The sequence below is a fragment of the Bemisia tabaci genome, chromosome 6 (genome assembly GCF_918797505.1).
Source record: "Bemisia tabaci chromosome 6, PGI_BMITA_v3".
Classification (NCBI taxonomy): Eukaryota; Metazoa; Arthropoda; class Insecta; order Hemiptera; family Aleyrodidae; genus Bemisia; species Bemisia tabaci.
In genome coordinates, this window is record NC_092798.1 from 12,499,887 (window position 1) to 12,520,759 (window position 20,873).

A 20,873-nucleotide genomic window follows, 5' to 3' on the forward strand; every position below is an offset into this window, starting at 1 on the left:
TTTTACCTGCTCTTGCCGGGGTGGTCGATGTCGTGGGTGGCGGCGGCGATGAGGCAGCAGGCTTCGTCGAGGCCGTCCAGGTGCCGCTTGATGTGCTCGCGCTCGAGGAAGACGGCCGTGGCCTGGAGGACGTCGGCGGCGTGGGTGGAGTTGTGGTAGGTGTTGTGCGAGTGGTAGTGCCGCTCCATCACCACCAGCCACGAGTGCAGCGTCCGCTCGTCGCAGCCCAGCGTCTTGTGCACCTCGAAGTGGAGCAGGATGTTCATCCCCAGGTACGCCAGCGGCCTGCCCCAAACCAAAACAAATACACGTTAACTAATAACAATTACGAAAGAGGAAAAGAACAGAGCCAATGGGCTGACTACTGAAATTATTGACAAAGCGATAAATAATGAAATTAGGTTAACTAATTTGATATTTTTTACTCTTATAATCTCTAGACTTTTTGAGATTCATGATCCACACAGCCTCTTTTACAATCTCAGTCTTAATCGATTTCCTGCTTTTTTAATTTTATTGTTGAGTGTTTCTGAGTTTTGGTGTCTAAATTCTTCTATTGCTTGTTTCTATAGTCTTTTATTATCTTTTTTAACTAAAGAATTTATCAATTTTTACTCTTATAATAAAATAAAAGTTAGAGTATTCTTATTTATCTCTCTATTTATCTCTCTATTTAATTTATTTATTAATGTTTTAGGTTTGATCCCCTGCGTTTTTTCTTGTTTTTCCCATTTCCCATTTTTTCCATAGACAAAGCGATAGACAGAGTGATAGACGAAGTGATAGACAAAATTAACGTTTATTATAAAGTTAACGTTATTCGCAATAGGATCTGGCATCTGAATCAACTTGAAATTTCAAGAGAAAATATTCATAACTCTCTTCAAAAATTAGCATTTTATCAGAGGAAATTTGGCAACTCCTGGAAAAATGTTCACACGGCGTTTTCCCTTAGCACGGCAGTTTGGGTTCCACAACGAGATACGTGCTAGCAAGTGAGGAGCCAGCACAAAGCGCAGAGCGGCTTCGATTGCAAACAAGGTGCGGGATACAACTATTCGAACTTCGCGGTAACTCCAGGTGGTATCATTCGGAGTTGAAGGCGTTTTGTACTTCGGCGTTGCGTAGCGCCGATGCAATCGCGTAATAGCGCTGGTAGCCTCACTGACAACCTGGACAGCGCAGTGTAACTGTGTTATTTTGAGGAAGTAAAGCAAGAGTGGACATTTGGACGCACTATAATCAAGATAGAGTATTTTCTTTAGTTTCACCGTCAATTTTTCCTTATCAAAGCAACGCAAAGTTCTTCGAGGCAGGGAATCTAAAATATTCCATGGATAATTGAGAAAGTTGCAGGATTTTTCGCCGTTAAAAGACTGTTGGGTAGGGCTAAGGCTATGTTTTCGGTCATTTTATTTTATTTCTTTGCCATAGAAAAAACTCATACAGTTTTTGTTTTGATTGAGGGAGGCTTATAGCCTCATTGACCTGGCTACATAAAAGACACTTTTTTTCAACTACTGGTAAAATTCTACAACGAAACTTTTGCGTTGGATTTTCCTACGGGATTGAATTTATATGCCACTAAAAAAAATCACGGAATACGAGAAAGAAAATATAGTGCTGGCTCTTCAAATTCTCAAGGTAGGTCCTCGCCTACACTAAATTTTGCCCAACTCGTGGATTTTTTTTTCTTGGTATTTTGTATTTTTGCGGATATAAATTATTTTAATCCCTTGAAAGGATCTATTCTCAAAACTATCTCGTAGAATTAGACCATAGTTTGCAAAGCGGAATTAGTTCTGGCTTTTATATATAAACACCTATCTACATAGGGAAACGAATGGCTTTTTATCTGTTTTTAAATTGAGTCTGAAATTGTAGTTCCTTATTGCAAAATTTGGTCCAATTGTACTCATAGTTGGTCAACATTTTTCCATTTATTTGCCACATGAAAGGAATTTGTAGGTCTTCCTCAATTACGATGTGAACCATATGAAACCTCCATACCGACGGTGAAACTACAGAACCGCGTATCAATTGGTTCGCGGTGTTGCAGGCTTCCTAGCGTACTTTTTGTTTCAAAATAGAAAATAACTCAACGTCATTTTATGAAAACTACGGCGATTTTTCTTCTCCATCTGCAGAATATTCTGCAAAAATTCAAGACATGGTATCGGTCCGGTCTCCTTTGGACATATGGCCCGCGTTAAGCAGAAAGGAACCAAGCCACATCAGCTATTGCCGAATTTAATTGGACACTTTAATATTTTACAAGAAAACATTTGAGCGCATTCCTTTGAAAATTTTAAGGAATCTGCATCATATTATGCGGAAAATTAACTGAAAGTTCAAAAATCCGCAAAACCGTTTTCATGTAAAAAATTAAATTGCCCACTTAAATTTGGCAATGACTGATGTGGCTTGGTTCCTTTCTGCTGAATGCGGTCTATATAAAATAGGAGCGGAGATTTTGAAACGCCGCCATCGATAAATGCTTTATTTCAGTTCCTCCGACGCGCGATATGGAATGAAACTGTCTAAGGGACGCCTATGAATACGACCCTTGGAAATCGAGCACCACAATACGTGTGTCCCTTTAAAATTTTATGTACACCAGACGGTGAATGCATTTTAAATTTTAACGCCCAGCTCGTAAGAGAGAATTATTAAGGTTATACTACTCCACTTCCGGTGCTTAAAAATTTATTTTATGACAGCGCGATATGCGAAATTGCGCGCTTGTACGACTGCCGCGTGAACTTTCCGACACTTCATGTTCCTTTGACGACAATACGTTCATTCGCAACAAAACGGTTTGCGATCTTTTTATTCAGCTATTCATCTTTTTACGACCCAAACTTGCCTCACTTCGGAACTTCTCCCGGTCATGTGCACCGTGTTCTCCGGGAAAAATCCACCGTCATTCCGTTCGGAGAGCGACGCAAATTCCAGCTCGTAAAAACGCGCAAGAAGCACGATGCCAGATTTTGGGTATTTTTTCACGTACTTAAAATTAGTGCAATGGTGTACTAGACAGTGTTAAGAACGTGAGCGTACAAGACATACATTTCTCATTCAGAATATGTTTGACACATTGAAAATATCAGAAATCAGCTCAGAAAAAAGTTGGTCTGATCAAAATTAGCATTTGTCGTTTATGTTCGAATCAGTCGAATCAAAATTTTCGATCTCGAGGCGGTCAGATTTTTCGTCGTGTTGTGTATAACTAAGCCATATCATTGAGCTAGTTTATCTCAGTCAAATCTGGTTCGTGGAATAAGTTCCACAAAAGTTCGATATCAGAGACAATATATTTTAGAAATTCCAGAAATGTTAGCGTAGCAGTTAAGTTCGGTTGTCAACGCTTAGATTCACTCGATGATAATTGATGGACAAACGGTTGCGATATACATTCAATAAAGGTAACTTTCTTTGAAAAAACTTGCGTAACAAAGCACTCACCCTGAAATTCACCGGTCAGCGATGAGTGAAATATAATAATTATGGTCATTAAGTTGCTAATCAACTTAACTATCGTTGGACGAAAAATGGCTATGATTTCCAACCTTTGCAACAAGTTTTGCATCACCCAATTAAATGGACGTATTTCTGTCAAACGGAACTATGTGCATTATGACGTAAGCCCTGTTATGCTCTTATTTTTATGGGTCTCAGAGCTCATGTCTTAGTGCACAAAGTTCTGTTTGGCAGAAATACGTCCAAATTGTCTAGATTGTTAGTGCGAGGTCTCTAAAAGATAGTCAAACGCCTTAATGTAGATATGTCTCTTTTGCAGGGTTCATTAAATTAATTCGGGTTCATACGAGAGAAAGTGATGATTTTCAGCCAAATCTGGCAACAATAAAAGAAGACTGAGACACGCGTAGGGAGGTGACGCTTCTCAGTCATGAAGCCTCTATGCAAATCATGATGGCTGTTCGGGAGTCGAGTTCGGGTGGTGAAATTTTACGGCCGCCGGAACGGAGCCACCGGCGCAAATCGTCGTATGTTTATGGTACCGGGTCAACTTTATCCCGTCGGAAACTTGTTGCTCCGATAAGCTCGTTTTTCCGACGGAACTTCGACACGGGCTCGAAATATGGAGCAAATTATTCACTCTTATCGATGACGTACTGTGGGAGCTTAGTGTAACAACCCCCACCCCCACACACGTAAAGTTTCTGCTGGAGAAGCTTAAGCATAATTTAGGCAAATTCTTTCGCAGGTTACTGACCTGAACTGAGGCAACTCAAAGCTAGTCTGAGCGTCCAATGGGTTAGTTACACTTTATTACGAGAAGATAGAGACATTTGATCTAGACAGGTATATTTGGATCGCATTTAGCAAAAAGGAGCCAGCGCAAACAGTGTTGTTGGCTTCTTCATGATTATTTAACAAATCTTCCAAAATAGCAAATATTTTTTGCATCCCACCAAAAAATTGTCAATTTGAAAGCGAAATAATATGTTTTTTAAAACTGTACACATCACTGAAAAAAAAAACACATTGGATCTAGCGTCCAGACTCTTAAAAACATCGACAAGAAAAAATTGCTTGCAAAACTTGCTTTGCTAAGGAAAAATTGACGGTGAAACTAAAGGAAATTCTCTATTTTGATCATGGTGCGTCCAAATTTCCACTATTGCTTTACTTCCTCAAAATAACACAGTTACACTGCGCTGTCCAGGTTGTCAGTGAGGCTACCAGCGCTATTACGCGACTGCATCGGCGCTACGCAACGCCGAAGTACAAAACGCCTTCAACTCCGAATGATACCGCCTGGGGTTACCGCGAAGTTCGAATAGTTGTATCCCGCACCTTGTTTGCAATCGAAGCCGCTCTGCGCTTTGTGCTGGCTCCTCACTTGTTTGCTCTTATCTCGTTGTGGAACCCAAACTGCCGTGCTAAGGGACAACGCCTTGTGAACATTTTTCCGGGGTTGTCAAATTTCCTCTGATAAAATGCTAATTTTTGAAGAGCGTTATGAATATTTTCTCTTGAAATTTCAAGTTGATTCAGATCCTATACTGGGAAAAAAAAAAAAAAAAAAAAAAAAAAAAAAAAAAAACACATTGAACCTAGAGTTCAGACTCTTAAAAACATCGACAAGAAAAAATACTCTTGATTCAATCATATCTAAGCTTAAATCAAGAACCAAGCCTCTTAATTTGAGCGGATTTCCTATTGATCTAAGCAAAAATCTGATTGAACCAAGAGTCCTTTTTCTTGTCAATGTTTTCAAGAGTCTGGACTCCAGATCCAATGTGTTTTTTTCCAGTGATATTTAGCATTTTTAGAAGGAATAAAGAAGTCGCGCGATTTTGAAAACACTGTAATCACGCTGATTTCTTTTCGCTAAATTCATAGAGTACATAGAGTCGTAATGTAAGTGGGAGTGCTGGTGCCACTTTTAAGCATTTTTCATGTCCCGAATTCCGAGACTCCTGTGTGACGCCGGGTCACTTTTTCGATACATAATCGATTGTTTGCGATACACGGGTACCCGGCCATCCGATGACAGCAACAACAACAACAAAGGAGATAGGAATTACCACGTATTCCACACCGCCATTTTGGATCGAAAATGTATCGAAAAAGCGAACCGAACTCGGCGCACACCGGGCTCGGAATTCGTCGAGCAGAACATGGCGCCAGCTCTCCCATTTACATTACGACTCTATGTACTCTATGCCTAAATGCGATCCATTGATAGGTTACCTTTTGCCGGAGAGATCCTCGAGTTTGAAGATGTTGAAGTCCCAGGCGAGGGATCCCTCGAGGAGCTCCTTGAGCTGGGGGGAGGCGGCGAGGGTGTAGGGGGTGGAGCGGAGCCCGGGGGGCCCGCCCCCGGTGCTCGGGACGAGCGTCTGGCTCTTGACCGCGGCCGAGTCGTTGGAGCTCCGCCGCGTCGTCGACACCGGCGCCGGCCCCTGCGAGATGAGCGCCCCGATCAGGTCCGACGTCACCGGGTCGTCGCACCGGATGTTGTCCGCCTTCAGGTGGGATGAGTACAACTCCGTCGTCCGCAGGATGTCCATCACCTGTCCGCAATCAGGTTTCAAACATTGATCAAATGCATACAGTCAAGCAATCATGGGCATGGGCGTAGCTAGGGGGATCCTGGGGGAGCCAGGCCCCCCAGAAATCTCGTGGCCTCCCCAGAAGAACGGGATCCTCCATTCCTCACCCCCCCCCCCGCTCTCTTCACCACGAGAGGTGTCCCATGCCCCCCCCCCCCTAGAGAAATTTCCTAGCTACGCCCCTGATCATAGGGCAGAAATAAACATATTTGTGAGAGGGGCTTAGAAGAGCATCGCATCTAGGAAGGCCTGCCGGCCGATTTTTGAAATTGTTAGATAAAGCGATAGACAGAGAAGCCATATATAGGTCAAATAAAGCGATCCGATTGGTGGCAGCGGGTGGTTGCAATGGACAAAGGTGGTAAGTGATAGACTAACGAACTGCAACCGAAAATAGAACTTCAGCCAGTCCATCGTCTTCCTCCCTAGTCTATAGGGACCACTTATTTTGACAAATCGGATTGCTCCATACTCCCTTTGTCTTCTTTGTCTATCGCTATATAGACAAGGACAAGATTTTCCCTCACCCCCGTCACCTAGGTAACCAAAATCTCATTCAATGCAGCAAGGATAATTTTATGCCCGCTTCCCTTTTTATCAAGATTTTATTCAAAAGGAATAATTATAGAAATACTCAAAATGCTCCACGGGGCTTAAATCTCTCATCGGTGTTTCGATCAATTTGTCGGTACAATTGTTTGGACGATTCATTTTTCATTATTTTTTCGCGGCTGTCCTCCTGATCCCTTTTCGAGTCAGGGAAATCGCTCTCATGACCTCTTTTGGACCCTGATAAATTGGTGGGATGTCTCTTTGCTGCTTAAATTTGTATGCGTTCCTGTCTATTACAAACTTGTGCTACCAATACTGCCGTGCTAAGGAAAAACGTCGTATGAACCCTCAAGTGTTGCCAAATATCTTCAGATAGAATATAAATTTTCAAGAAAATATGTGAAAATTTTGTACGCAATTTAATCGTAATTTCCTGAAAATTTCAAAGGAAAATATGCAAAACTTTCCTCAAAATTATACATTTTATCCGAAGAAATTTCGCAACTCTCGAATCTTCATGTGGTGGTTTTGCTCAGCACGGTAGAATAGGAAACTTGCGAATAGTGCGTCCTCCTTCGTCGTGACTGGATCTTTGGAATTACACGACATCAAAGTAGTATACCTCAGCGAACCTCTTAAATTTTCAGGAGAGAAAACTGTGATGTGTAGGTTGATCTGGGAAAAAGAACGTGGAGGATACTCTGGATAACTGCAAAAGGGACAAATCCCGAAACGAAAGGTCATCAATTATTGAGGTAGGTATCTCGTCTTTTTGATGTGCTGAAGTACGTCAAAGACAGACACGAAAAAATTACTAAGGAAAAGTAGGGCCTCCGAAAAAGTGAAGTTCAACGAAAATTTCTGCGGTCCATGTCAAACTGTGCGCTGTGTTGTCGTCTAAGTCATTGAAACTGGATTTTAACTGTCAAAAGGTCTTTCTCTCTCACTCTCTCTCCCTCTCCAAAAAAAAACAAAAGAAGAAAAAAACCCCGGGAAATCATACTTATTTCTGCGTAGCCGATGGATAAAACTCCAATCATTTTTAGGTCATCACAGTTTTTGAGAAGTGTGCACACACAGCCCTCAAAAAATGACTTCAATTTTCCGTCAAGAAAATTTCCTCTCGAGTCAAAAATTAAAATTCTTCGAATGAAGCGAATTCAAGAAAATCAAGCAATCGATATACGCAACCTCTTTCTTGATAAAAACCTCTTTTCTGCTATTTATTCGAGATGAATTTTTTCTCGACGGCAAATTCTAAATTATTATTTTTTGCTTTGCGTAAGACACTTTTTTTCAGTGAGTGCTTCCATTTCAACTTTTTCAACTCTGTGATCGAAAACTTACAGCTAATATTCCTGAAAAATCATCTTGCAGCCCACGCCGTCTTCCTATTTAAATTCTCAAGTATACTTAAGTTCTCGAACTCAACTGCGAAATGATGAAAATTTAAAACCACCTGAGAGCATTCGAAAGCTCCCATTTTTTTGGGCACTTTTTTGTGCCAATCACGTGGCCATGCGATGAAGCTGGTGATTTCAACGGCATCAGCACTACATGACAACTAAGAATTTGTGACTTTTGAAGGGAACTTTAGCACGAGGGGAGGAGGAGAAGGGGAGGGGGAGAATGGGAGGAGGGGGTGCGAGAGTACTTTGACGGAGAAAACCGGGGGCACGACCTGACGTTGACACATTTGAACTTGTAATGGGCCATTTCATCCGCGATCCGGATTAGGCCTTTGAAAAAGGTTGCCGTCACCGGGCAGCATATTCCAGCTTCCGGATTTATTATACAGATTAATCCACTTTTCCCCCGTGCCACTTAATTTCCCGACTTCTCGTGCCTACCTCATCATATTTTTCAAAGGAGGATTATACGGGGTGATCCAGGGTTAAACGGCCAGACTGCAGAGGCGTGTTCTATGGGTCGAAATAAGACTTTTTTGTTGTATAAAGTTTTGAACAAAAGTGCCTCAGTCGGGACTACGGCCCCCAAATTTTGGAAAGTAAATCGTTTTTCCTGAATTTTGGCAACGGTTGTGAACCAAATCTCATGAAAATTTGTACTTCCTTGTACTTTTATGCTTTGAATTCACAAATGATCTAAAAAACAATCGGAATCTCAATTTAAAGAGGGGGCTGGGGGTGTTTCGGCTCCTGCAGTCTGGCCGTTTAACCCTGGATCACCCTGTAGATATGCTAGCGTATTTTGCTTGGCTACTTCCAGAGACAAAAGACTCTCAACGGGCCTTTTGGCGACGACGCGACAGGTGGGAAGATCTACTTTTGGGATTCAACACTTCCTTATGGACAACTGTATGGGAGCAACATTCATCGTAAATATTAGGGAGATGATGAGCTTCGGGTGACTTAATGAGCGAAACAAGTTTACCGAACTTCGGTATGTTTGCCAAATGAAATACCGAACACGTTGTTCAAAATCTAACTAGTAAGTAAGTCAACAGTTGAATGTTGGAGTATCGAAAGTTAAAGCTTTCACAATTGCCAAGATACCAATGGAGGGCTTCTTATCTCTGGTTGTACTATTCTTCAAGGAAAGAGTGAATTTTGTCAATGGATCGGTTGGACGGTATCACTTGGAGAGTAAAACATTTTCGCTGCTCATTCAAGAAGCACCTGTCTCCGTAGGGCACTTAAAAGAACATGTCTGTCGCAGGCAAACAGTCAAATCAGGCATTTTGTCAGATGCCTTCGCCTTGGCAGATAGTCAAATGAAAGTTTACGAAGTTTTGCACTTTTTCACAAAGAGCTCTCAAATTTTCAATACATTGAAAGTAAGAATTCATCGCACTTTGAACAATCATTGTATTTCCCTCTAGACTGTGTCACGTACAACCGAAATGGCCAATTTGTCAAGAATTCAAGTTGAGAAATCAACTTGAGGTGACAATTTTTCAATTTAAATTACTCTTAAAATGCCAATTTATGGGGGGGGGGGGGCTAGAATAGAGCGCACATAATTTTCTAAAGGACGTCAAGCTTGTATCAAGGGTATGCTCTGAGCTATGAAGAAAAGGGGAAGTAGACAAAATTCTATTTTCAGCAGTACGGATTTTCTGATCTTTATTTTACTCTCGGCTTATTTCTGCTAAACTCGATCCATTTCTATTGAGCCCTTTTTTCTTGTAAATCCATAAGATTAAACACGGTTTTTGACCCCACATCCAAGCCAAGTTAAAAATTGGCGTAGAGCCTGGTCCAGCACCGGCGTTGAGGCTCAAAGATTTAGGACTGGGAGGGGGTTTGATGAGGGGTGGGAGGACGGGGGGCGATATTAAATTCGGCGAGAGAGAGGGCGCGGGGCGAAGAGGGCTATAAATCAGGGGGCTGGATGGTGGGGGTGGGGTGAAGGGATGGAGACGGACGAACTGACCTTATCTAAAATTTGGACGACGTGGTCGCTGGAGTTCTCCTGAGCGGAGCAGATCAGGGAGATCACCCGCGTGATCGGCGCCTCCAGCGGCAGGTTGTGCAGCTTCGCCAGGCTCTGTCGTCGCGCAGATTGGGCACCTGAAACGATTAAAAGTGGCAACACTGTAAAACATGGTTTGAGAAGTTTTGTTTTTGATTTGAGGAACATTATTTTGACATGATTTTTTTGTATTAAAAAATTGCCAGGATACAAGTTACTTCGTCGCTTGTAATTTCCTTTTAAACTACCTTAAAGCACGATGTGTATATTTCTAATCATGTAGGAGGTCACTTTAAATCGGTAGAAAAAAAAAATTTATTTAAATATTTTTTTTCGGATGAGGCATTTCATGAAATACGTAAAGTTTGAGACGATGAAAATCGGCAACACTGTAAAAAATAGTAGAAGAAAAATTTTGCAGTTTTTTTTTGGATGAGGCATTTCATAAAATACGTAAAGTTTGAAACGATGAAAATCGGCAACACTGTAAAAAATAGTAGGAGAGAAATTTTGCAGTTTTTTTTGGATGAGGCATTTCATAAAATACGCAAAGTTTGAAACGATGAAAATCGGCAACACCGTAAAAAAGAGTAGGAGAAAAAATTTGCAGTAAAGGTTCATACGAAGGAAATGCTTTTGACATGATTTGTTTTCCTGCAGGAAAATAGATTTACTCGAAGAATTTTTTTTTTGCGATGAGACAATATTCATGAAATACGGTATTAATCTAATTTATTACGGAATAAATACGGTATTTTAGGGTAGGGGGCGGCGGAGGGTCAAATCGAGCGTGACATAATTTAGTTTTTACGTACAAAAGGTTAGGGACCTACATCATAAAAGCGTGTTGAATAGATTGTAGTTGATTCAAAGCTATATAAGTATTCGTCATAAATTGCAACTTTAATTTTCTTCGCATCAAAAATCGAATTTTATTGAAATGAAAATTTCTTTTACAAAACAAATTCTGTGAAAGAAACATGTTTTTTCAATTGAATAAAAAGTTTTTAATTCTTTTTTCGGGAAGAAAATTACGTAAATTAAATGTAACGGAATCAAAGATGAAAGGGCTTAAGTTGAAAAATGAAAAAAAATATGACCGTTCCGGCAAGCCTCAGTCCAACAAAACTTGAAATTGGATTTTTGATGCTACTACATTAATAAGTGTTCCTCAGTTATTTTGGGACCTAAAAGTCCCAATAAATCGACAGCTTAACGCGGTCCATATTACCAACAAGCACCAAAAACAGTTTCAAGTCATTGACAACTATCGGCTCTAATTTATTTTTTCGTTTTTTGCACTTTACTCCTTAGAGTTGGATCATTTCCAAAGTGTAAGATTAAAACGAGTTATTTTTGTAAATCTCACCCCATACACACCAAGATTATTTTTACCAAGCCTCTTTCAGAGGTGGTAAGGGTGGTAAGGGATGATTATTTTCGGGACTTGGGAATACTTTGCGATATATCAGAACACTCGTTCGCATTTTAAGCCCCCTGTCGATCGGATCTGCATGGTCGGCCTCACCGCAGGAAGTTTTCACAAATCCCTGCCCGCATTATCCGATCAAAATTTCCACCGTTAAATATTACTGCCTCTGGGCTTTCGCTGCAGCGAGCTAAACTTCCTTCGCTTTCAGATAGGGTGCGAGTTTCAAACTCACCCCCTCCCCCGCACTTTTACAGTCTCAGGTGTTGTTTGTGCCTTCGAATTGCCTACTCAGGTATTCGATTCGGATCTGCCGACAATTTTATTACGACTTATCCGTCCTTATCGACCCAGATTCTTCATTTGTAATTTTTTCGGGGTGCAAAAAAAGGAAAAGAAAAAAGAAAAATTCAAGAAAAAAGAAATAAAAAAATAAAAAAAGATAAAAGAAAAAATTCAAGAAAAAAGAAATAAAAAAATAAAAAAAGATAAAAGAAATAATTCGAGAAAAAAGAAATAAAAAAAGAAAAAAGAAAAAAAATTAAAAATTAAAAAGAATAAAAAGAAAAAGAAAAAAGAAAACATGAAAAAAAGAGATAAAAAAAAGGTAAAAGAAAAAAATAGAAAAAAGGAAAAAAGAATGAGAAAAAAGAAAAAAATAGAAAAAAGGAAAAAAGAATGAGAAAAAAGAAAAAATAGAAAAAAGGAAAACGAATGAGAAAAAAGAAAAAAAGAAAAAGAAAAAAAGAAAAAAGAAAACAACACCGTTTAACTAAATCCATGAAGGCAAAATTTGTTGATTTCGATAAATCTTCCAAATTTTTCGGAGGCGGGAAGCTTGTCAAGAAAACGCATTATTCTTACACAGACTGTAAAGTTAGGAGTGTACTTCAGTCTTTCCTGATGCGCTCATCGTGATTTTGGAGCCATTTCCTATCAGAAACAACTCTTCTTTTTGCTTCAGCTGAAGTTTGCAACAGGCCTATTGTATTTGGCAACTCAACCGACAGACCTATATTAAATCCAAAAAAAGTCATCGCACGTAGAGATGCATAATTTCGCAGCACTGACCATCGAAACTTTGATTGGATGGATCCTACCGCGTTCTGATGCAGACGCCATTTAAAAGTTAGCAGCGCGGAATGGCGTGATGGTATACGAGTCCGCACCACGGTTACGCGAGCTAGGAGCCAAAAGTTTGGAACTTTCGTAGCAGCTTTCGCGAATCCGCGGTGGTTTGCGCGCGTTCTGCACGGACGAGCTTCCGTGATATTTTTCGCGAGCAGTCGTCCGGGTTTTATGGCCGGCTAATTTCATCCCTGCTGGACATAGTTGCCAGATAGTGCTGAATAATCAGCACTTTCCCTATATTCACACCCATGTAAAGTATCCACATTTTATCGCACGATCTGACAACTGTGCTACGGGTGCAGGAAAAACGTGGAAGCTGGGTCATTACTAAGCGTGGGTAGCGTTAAGAGCTGTGCTGCCGTCCAAAGGAAAAACGTTGCATACACCTCCACGTGTTGCCAAATTTCTATAGATAGAATACGAATTTTCAAGAAAATACGTGAATATTTTTCCTCCAAATTTTCGGACAATTTTGTACGCAATTTAATCGTAATTATCTGAAAATTTCAAGGGGAAATAAGCATAAGTTTCCTTCAAATTACATATTTTATCCATGAAAATTTGGCAACTTTTGAATGTTCAAACGGTGTTTTTCCTCAGCACAGCAGTGTGGTGCATAGGTCCCAGAGACGAAGTGTTTAAGAGAACCCCGGCGCTGTGTATTTCCCTAAAAGTGTCTCAAACTGTTAATTTGTGACAGTCCACAGGACCTCCGCCCGAGAAGCCACATTTTTTTGACTTGCTCCACGATGCACCGCTGGCAAGTCGTAAACTTCCAAAGTACTGCCCAATTGCTGCACTGTGAGAAATTGGAATAAATTATATTGAATGGGTACTCACCTTCACTGTTTATGGACTTGAGGTCGTAGGATCCTTTTCGTATCGAGGGCACACTTCCACGGGGTAAGGCATGTCCGTCCGAAGGGTTGTCCTGAATATAGATATAGTGAGAATTCGTTCTGGAACCAAAATCATCCAAAAATTAACCAAAAAAGTAACCATACAAAAAAACAAGCAGTGAACTCCAACACAATGTGTTGATAAGGCGCGTCATTAACTCGCACATATCAACCCCTTTAGTTTTCATTTACAGAGATTTCAAAATAGGCAAACAGCATAAAAAGAGAATTCACGATCCAACACTGCGAGGTCAAAGACGCACCTTGACGAGACCGTGTATTGTGAAAGTAGAAAGCTATTCGATCGAATTTAAGTTTTTTGATCTGCCTCAAGCAAAATCTTATCAGATTCTTGAAGAAAAGTGCTACGGAATAATTTAAGCGAAGAAAGGAAAAATTCTGTCGAACTCCTAGAAGATAAAGTCGATTTAAAGGTATTTTGGGGCTAAAATACCCAAATCACCGGTAGTAAAAATCCCGTTATATTATTGAAAAGAAATTGACTCGATATAAATGCAATTGCATTAAATACGTCTTGATTTTGTTATTTTAAACGTCTTTCCATGCAAAGAAGTTCAACCATGTCGTTGCTTTATTCATTCATGAATTGAAAGTAAGCAATCTACATCCCGAAAATCTACTGATTTGCCGTAAAAAATTGCAGAAACTTGATATACCAGGTCGATGCACCCACTCGTTGAATTTACCAACCAATTTTGTGAGTGCAAATGTGTAAGAATCAATATGCTATAGTCATTTTGGGTGCATTTATTTTTCATGAAACAATAATAATTTCAATCCCGAAAAACCATCAATTTTCCGTATAAAATCGAAAAAATCAAAATATGTCAACTCCCCGACGTGAAAATTAGATTCTACGTATGTAAAATGTAAATACTTATGTATCGATATGCTGAACAGAACTATGTGTGGACAGTCAGAAGCCCGCGGCAACATTAATTCAACAGAAAAACTGTAAAAATTAGATAGGATTTTAGCCGCTTTGCCCGCCTCTCCTCGCTACTTACAACAAACCGTTCTTATACTCATCTCAAAATTTTTCTCAGAGCTTTGGGTTATTATCAGCTTCCATTTAAACTCCGGTTCGATGGCCGAATCGGCTGCCAAAAAAGCAAGCCACTGTTGAGGGGTTCTATGAGAAATTCGTGATATTATCGGCTCTCAGGAAATCACCCCATGGCTAAAATTGGTGGTATAAATGTTTAAGTGCTTAAAATAATCGTATTCAAGAAACTAAGGAATTAAACTATGGAGTCAATTTCTTTTTAATAATATAACGAATTTACTACCGGTGATTTAGCTATTATAGCCCCAGAATACTTTTAAAGCGCCTTTGCGTTCCAGAATCTCGACGGAATTTTTTTTTTTTTTTTTTTTTGCTTAAACGATTCAAGAAACATTGTAGTTAAAAATATAAAGATTTTTCGATTTGGACGTATGAAAAATGTTTAACTCGTTCAGGCACACCGTGTATTGTATGGAGTACTGCTGTTATTCGACCGTTGTCTTCAGGTCAAAATTCTTACAAAGAAGCCCCTTGCAAGAGGCAAATTTTTTGTAATTTCTCCCAGTTTTTTCAGCGTTAGGTATATAAATGAATTGTTTGTCAAATTTTGAGGTCAATTATATTTAATTGTAATTTATACTTTCTTTTTTTCCCCTTCATTTTATTTTTCGTATCGAGGAGTCGAGGTTTTGTTGATTTCTTCGGATTTCGATTACTGTAACTTCTCTTCTATTCGGCCGATTTTTATGAATGAGGTCTCTTTTTATTTGTGTTTTAACGGAGAGTAAGGAAAAAATTGCTAAATACATGCGAAACAATTTTTTTTGAAAATTGGATGAATCTTAGCGTGACGGTGAAATGGTTAATGAAGCGTGAGTAATTGGGGTACGGGTATCGGCCGCGTTGGGACCCAAGGCCCATTGTTCTTCGTGACGCCGACGCAGTGATCAGGAGCGTGGGGACGAGAGGGCTTAGTGGACTCCTGTATGAGCCACGTTTAGCAAATGGTCTAATAAGTCTCGAGGCTCATCACAGATTGCACTTACCACTATCCTGGTGGCCCCGGCTATCAGAGCAAGGAGTACCAACTTTTGAAAAGGATAACAGTGTTGTGGAGATATGTCAAAGCAACGTTGTGAACAAAACGGAGTGAGTGAAATTCTCATTCAAGGAGTGCCGAACTGGTCAGCCATCCTCGAATCAGTTCGCTTGCTTCCGCTTATATATGCATATTTTAAATCAGCGCGCCCCATTCTAAGGTTTTTTTAAAAAAAACCAAGAAACGTAGACTCTTGGTATTCATTACACATAAACTAGCGAGCCCCAGAATGAGAAACAAATTTTAATCATTATTATTGACGGATTAGTAAACTTTTTACACGCTTTGGAAAATCTCAGAAGTTCGCGGTAGTCACTTTTCGGTAAGGAACTAGGGGACTCGGTTATTGTATCGAGGGGGGGGGGTCGAAACGATCGCAAAGGCGGTATACTACGTATACGCGCCAAAATTCTAAAAATTCTAAAAGTTCTAAAAATTTATTTGTGACTCTAATTTTAATTTTTGGTATTTCTTGGCTTTGATTCCCCGCGAAATGGTGTGGACCCAGCACCATTTCTCCACCTTGTTACATACAGTTTCGGGCGACTTCTTAGTGTTTAATTTTTTCAATTGTAACCATACAAGGTTACCAACACAATGAAAAGTTCGACATTTTGGAGTGTAACACGATCCCGGAATATACAGTGTATTTAGAGTGAGGGTATAAATCTCACTTTTAGTCGGAGTGAATCTCATCCCGAGTCGGAGTGAGTCTCACAACGGGACAGCGTGCCTCAGACTCATTAAGAATGTCCAGTTAAGTGGTATATGATAGTTTGACTATGGGACAAGTATTCAACGCTTTGGTTCTGACCAATTCCGTTTTTAGGATGTTTATTAACATGATTACGTAAAAAAAAAATCGTACATTTTTATTGCTTTTTTTCCGTATTTTTCTGACTAATGACAAAAGCAAGTTCCACCTTTTCCAAGGACTTTAGTGCTTTTTACGTGACGATCAACCACGAATCATAGTTGATTATTTCTGACAAATAAATTAAGCAAAGATCGGAGCATCGCGAGTTCACGCCTCGCGCCGTCGCGCCTTCAATTTTGCAGATGCAGCACGGACATCCATCAAGCACGAATAGTTGTATCTCTGCGCCGTCATCAATGCGCGTCTTATTCATTGTCCTACTTCCTTTCCATACTGTGTGATACTGGTGAATTCGTCGATCTGCTGACAAAAGGGCGTAACTATACTTTGAGATGAGCCTAGGAAATAGCTCAAATGAAGAACATGAACAATTACGGGTTCATCGCAAAGTGTAGTTATGCCTTTCTGCCAGGAAGGAAACGAATTGACGGTATTTAGGTGAATTTTTCTAGAGGACAACAAATTTAAAGAAACTTTTGAGTGGAAGTGACTTTGAGTCTAAGTATCAAAAGAGTTAATATCGATGGCGATAGTGCGAAACCGTGTTTCTCTGTATGTGACGCTATAGACTTCTTGTCATACTTTATATTTTCTTAGAAAAACTCGTAAACGTACGTATGTAATATCTTGAAAACTTCTTAGATCGTCCTCTTCCGTTAGCAGAATATTCTGTGTAAAGCTTGAGCTATGAGGTATGTTTCTATTGAAAAAAAAAAAATAAATAAATAAGCGCGAAAATTTTGAAACAGCGCAATGCAAGTACGCAGTTTCCCACTTTGGCCATCGATATGTTTCTAACTCACACGACAACTCTTAATTCTGACACGGTGAATCTTTTGGATGGGAGGAAACTTCTCTTCCGACAAAGATTTCTCACGCGACCTGACAATATCGTTTCTGGGCGCCTCAAACACTGACTTTGACTTGATTCCTCCCCGGCTTCCGGGGGGGGGGGGGGGGCGGCTCTGGGGTGCACTTGATGCAAAAACAATAACGGATCCCCGGATGCATTCGATCCTGTAAGAGTGCACGCGCTGACACGACGTTAGTATATGATGGATGAATTATGACGCGAACACAACCGTTGCCATCTCGTCGATGATTCCTCTCTTTTTCAAACGGGAACGGTTGGAATCAATGGGCTTTTACGGGACGAATTTCAACACTGCCTCGTTTCTGACTCGAGTGCAATAAGGAAATATGGAGGAATGACGTCATTGCCGCCCTAGTCTGCTGCATAGCTCGTAAGGATTGCTTTCTCCGTAAAATCGAACTTTTCTGCGCTGCCGTCGATTGAGGATTCTAGCTAAGGAAGAACGACGTATGACCATTCGAGAGTTGCCAAAACTCCTTCGATAAAATATTCGTTTTTGAGGAAAGTTATGAATATTTTTCTCGTAAATTTTCAGAATCTTTAGGTAATATTGTGAACTAAATGATCTGAAAACTTGGGAGGAAAATATTCATAACATTGGGAGGAAAATTCCAGCTCAGGAAAGTGGTTTTAAGTCAGTCTTTAAAATCTATAGGTGAAATATTTTAAAAGGAATATTTTTGTGAAAATAATGAGAAAACATTTCAAGAATAGGTATCCCTTTTTTTTCAATTTTAAAAATTTCCCTTGAAAATCGGGCCAAAACTTTAACGACAAATACAACAATAGTTTGGACGAAATATTGACAATATATGTAACCGGATGTGTGAAATGGGACCTCATCTTCCGGACAGTTTTCCTAATCTTTTCTCCGATACTTAAACCACGATTTTCCACAGCCTGAGAATTTTTGTGTTGGAACTTTGGGAACTAACATCTCTCTCAATTTTTGAGATTTCAGAGCCAAACTTGCCCCAAAATTTCCAGATATCCTCCAAAAAAGTTAAGGACTTGCAAAAAGTTATGGACAATTTTTCCAAAAGATACTCTTTTCACGGATATTAAAAAATTATTATACAATTTTACCCTAACATTTCCTGTTATACCTTAACATTTCCTTTTAAGGTGCTCAATGCCCCAAGATTTGTGGTTTGAAAGAGAACAGTGGAAGTATTAGGAGTCATAGAGCGCGAGGGAGTGCTGTTAAGCGACTTATACGTATGTATTATACAATTTTAAACAAACAGTGAAAGCACGTGGTCAAATGGTGAAAATTTGAATTTTGCAAAAAAAAAAAATTATTTCTTTTTTCTTTTTTTCTCTTTTGACGGATCCGGTAACGCACTGTCCCGACTTTCGTTGTTCCAGCAGTTGTGGCAACAAGGCTCTCATAGTGAATTGGCTTTTTATTTACGGATTCCGAGCGAGGGGAGCGATGTTAGCGAGCCTTTTCTGCACCCTTACATATATATGCATATACACATCTCATATACATATCTCGAACGTCTAACGACCGCGCCAAGACGTCCTCGGGCTTTTCCGCTGCGCTTTTTTACGACACTCTCCAATTACACGCCCGAGCAAAAGCACCGATCCGCATCGTGTTCCCATTTGGAGATAAGCGGTTCTTCCTAGGTGACTGCGCCCTTTTCCATTTCCTCAATGCACAATACTCAAATCGGGCACTTGCAGTGCTCGAGCAATGATAGTTCGTTCGAGCAATTCTCCGTTGCCCCACTCCTATGCTGTCGTGATAAGGAAAAACGCCACATGAGCCTTCAGATGTTGCCATATCTTCTTAAATAAAATTCAAATTCACCGGGAAAATTGTGAATATTTTTTTTTCAAATTGCTAGGCAATTTTGTTCGCATTATAATTTATGATATCTGAAACTTTCAAGAAAAACCATGGAACACCTCCATCACGAATACTTTTTTATTCGAGGAAATTTGGCAACTCTCGAATGTTCATGCGGCGTTTTTCCTTAGCACGGCAGTATGATGAAAGCTCCTTCAAAAGCGAGGACCAATAGAGCGCCTTCAAATCTCGATGATACTTAAAGCTTTCCCGGCAGTTAGCCGAAGCAACCTGTACACTGATTGACCTGCTCTGATATTGCCGTGATAAAAAAGGGGGTCGTAATATCAGGACGTTTTCAAATTTCTGAACAAGAATTTACCAGAAACACCTTAATTATTCTCGCAGTTTAAAGAGGAATTCAATCGTAATTTAATGCAGTTTTATGCGCACAAAATACCTCAATGCACACGCACACTACTGCGCACAGAAGAGCGAATCAATGGAGAAGGTCAGATGTGATTTGGGAACTTCATTTGCTTGAACGGGAAAAACGGAGACGTTTAAAAATGGTTTCATTGGTTTTCGAGTATAATTTTCATCAAGAAACACGCCTAACATGCATAATTTGACGAAAAATACATTGAAAAATGTAGTTTAAGTCAAATATTTTATTATCGACCTCTCGAAAAGATTCGCTTCATTGTGCGCCGCGCCGTAACATAAGGGCGGAACTAACTTTCCTTGATAAAACAGGAATGTTTCAATTATTATTATGATGCACAATCTATAGTAGTTTATTCCCACAAAAAGAAACCTTTGTCCATGGCTGTAACACTTTCCGACGAACTATTTTCGTGAAATTGAGTCAACCGATCAGATTCAGAGATTTTGAAGAAAAACTCTCTCTAGTGTCCTATAGAATAAGTTGCGAACGTTCCGTTAATTTTTATGCCAAAAGGGGATGGGATTCTGTATTGTTACTGTAATTTCTGGCTCTGAACCTGTGCTGTATTCCTTGCAAAATTTCACTCAGGACTAGGGGGCTGGTCCCCGGACTGCTTCGCGCCTCAAGCATTTTGCGTTACACTGTATTCTTATGATTTTATACTACAGAGTATGATTTGGTAAATGGCTAGATTGAAAATCCCCCTTAAAGGCAGAAACTTTATAGGAGTGTTTTCGAGTAGGTTGAGATAAATTTAAATTAATTTTGTGCGAAACTTTAATTTTTCAAAAATTAATCCGGCGAATACAACGAAGTTCTTGACAAAAACGAGGAGACCCCGTCAACAGGGCGCTGAAGCAATAAATTTTCCGCTCCCGAAAGAAAAAATGTCATTAAATCACTCGCGAAAGCTGGATCCACACACGGCTTTAACGATTAAAAAGTTTAAATTATATTCCCGCGAGGACGAGACAACTTTCACGAGTCGAGTTCCAACTTCGGGAACTCTGCAGCGAAAACGACTAAAAAGCTCGTAATCCGAGTGGGAGGGGGAGGATTTTATGGTCAAGAGCTTTCGAATATGCTGGTGGAGTAAAAACATTACTACCAGGAATGAATTTTCTTAATGTTGTCGTAAAAATAATTTTTGGCTTCCCTCGACCGGTCGGCCCTGTTCTCGCTCGGAATCACCCTTTGGACGAAAGGCCGATCGAACGCCTA

General features: G+C 40.0%; 1 protein-coding gene across 4 annotated transcripts in view; it reads right to left on the reverse strand.

Annotated features, from left to right (window-relative positions):
• The window catches only part of Pde8 (phosphodiesterase 8), a 347,707-nt gene that overhangs the window by 31,614 nt on the left and 295,220 nt on the right, over positions 1–20,873 (reverse strand). For all 4 annotated transcript variants that reach the window (XM_019059152.2, XM_019059151.2, XM_019059153.2 and 1 more), the window contains exons 11-14: positions 13,471–13,589; positions 10,032–10,168; positions 5,722–6,044; positions 7–285 (exon numbers count right to left, since the gene is read on the reverse strand). In XM_019059152.2, the coding sequence (XP_018914697.2) occupies positions 7–285; positions 5,722–6,044; positions 10,032–10,168; positions 13,471–13,589 (858 nt within the window). The remainder of the gene's footprint in view (positions 1–6; positions 286–5,721; positions 6,045–10,031; positions 10,169–13,470; positions 13,590–20,873) is intronic.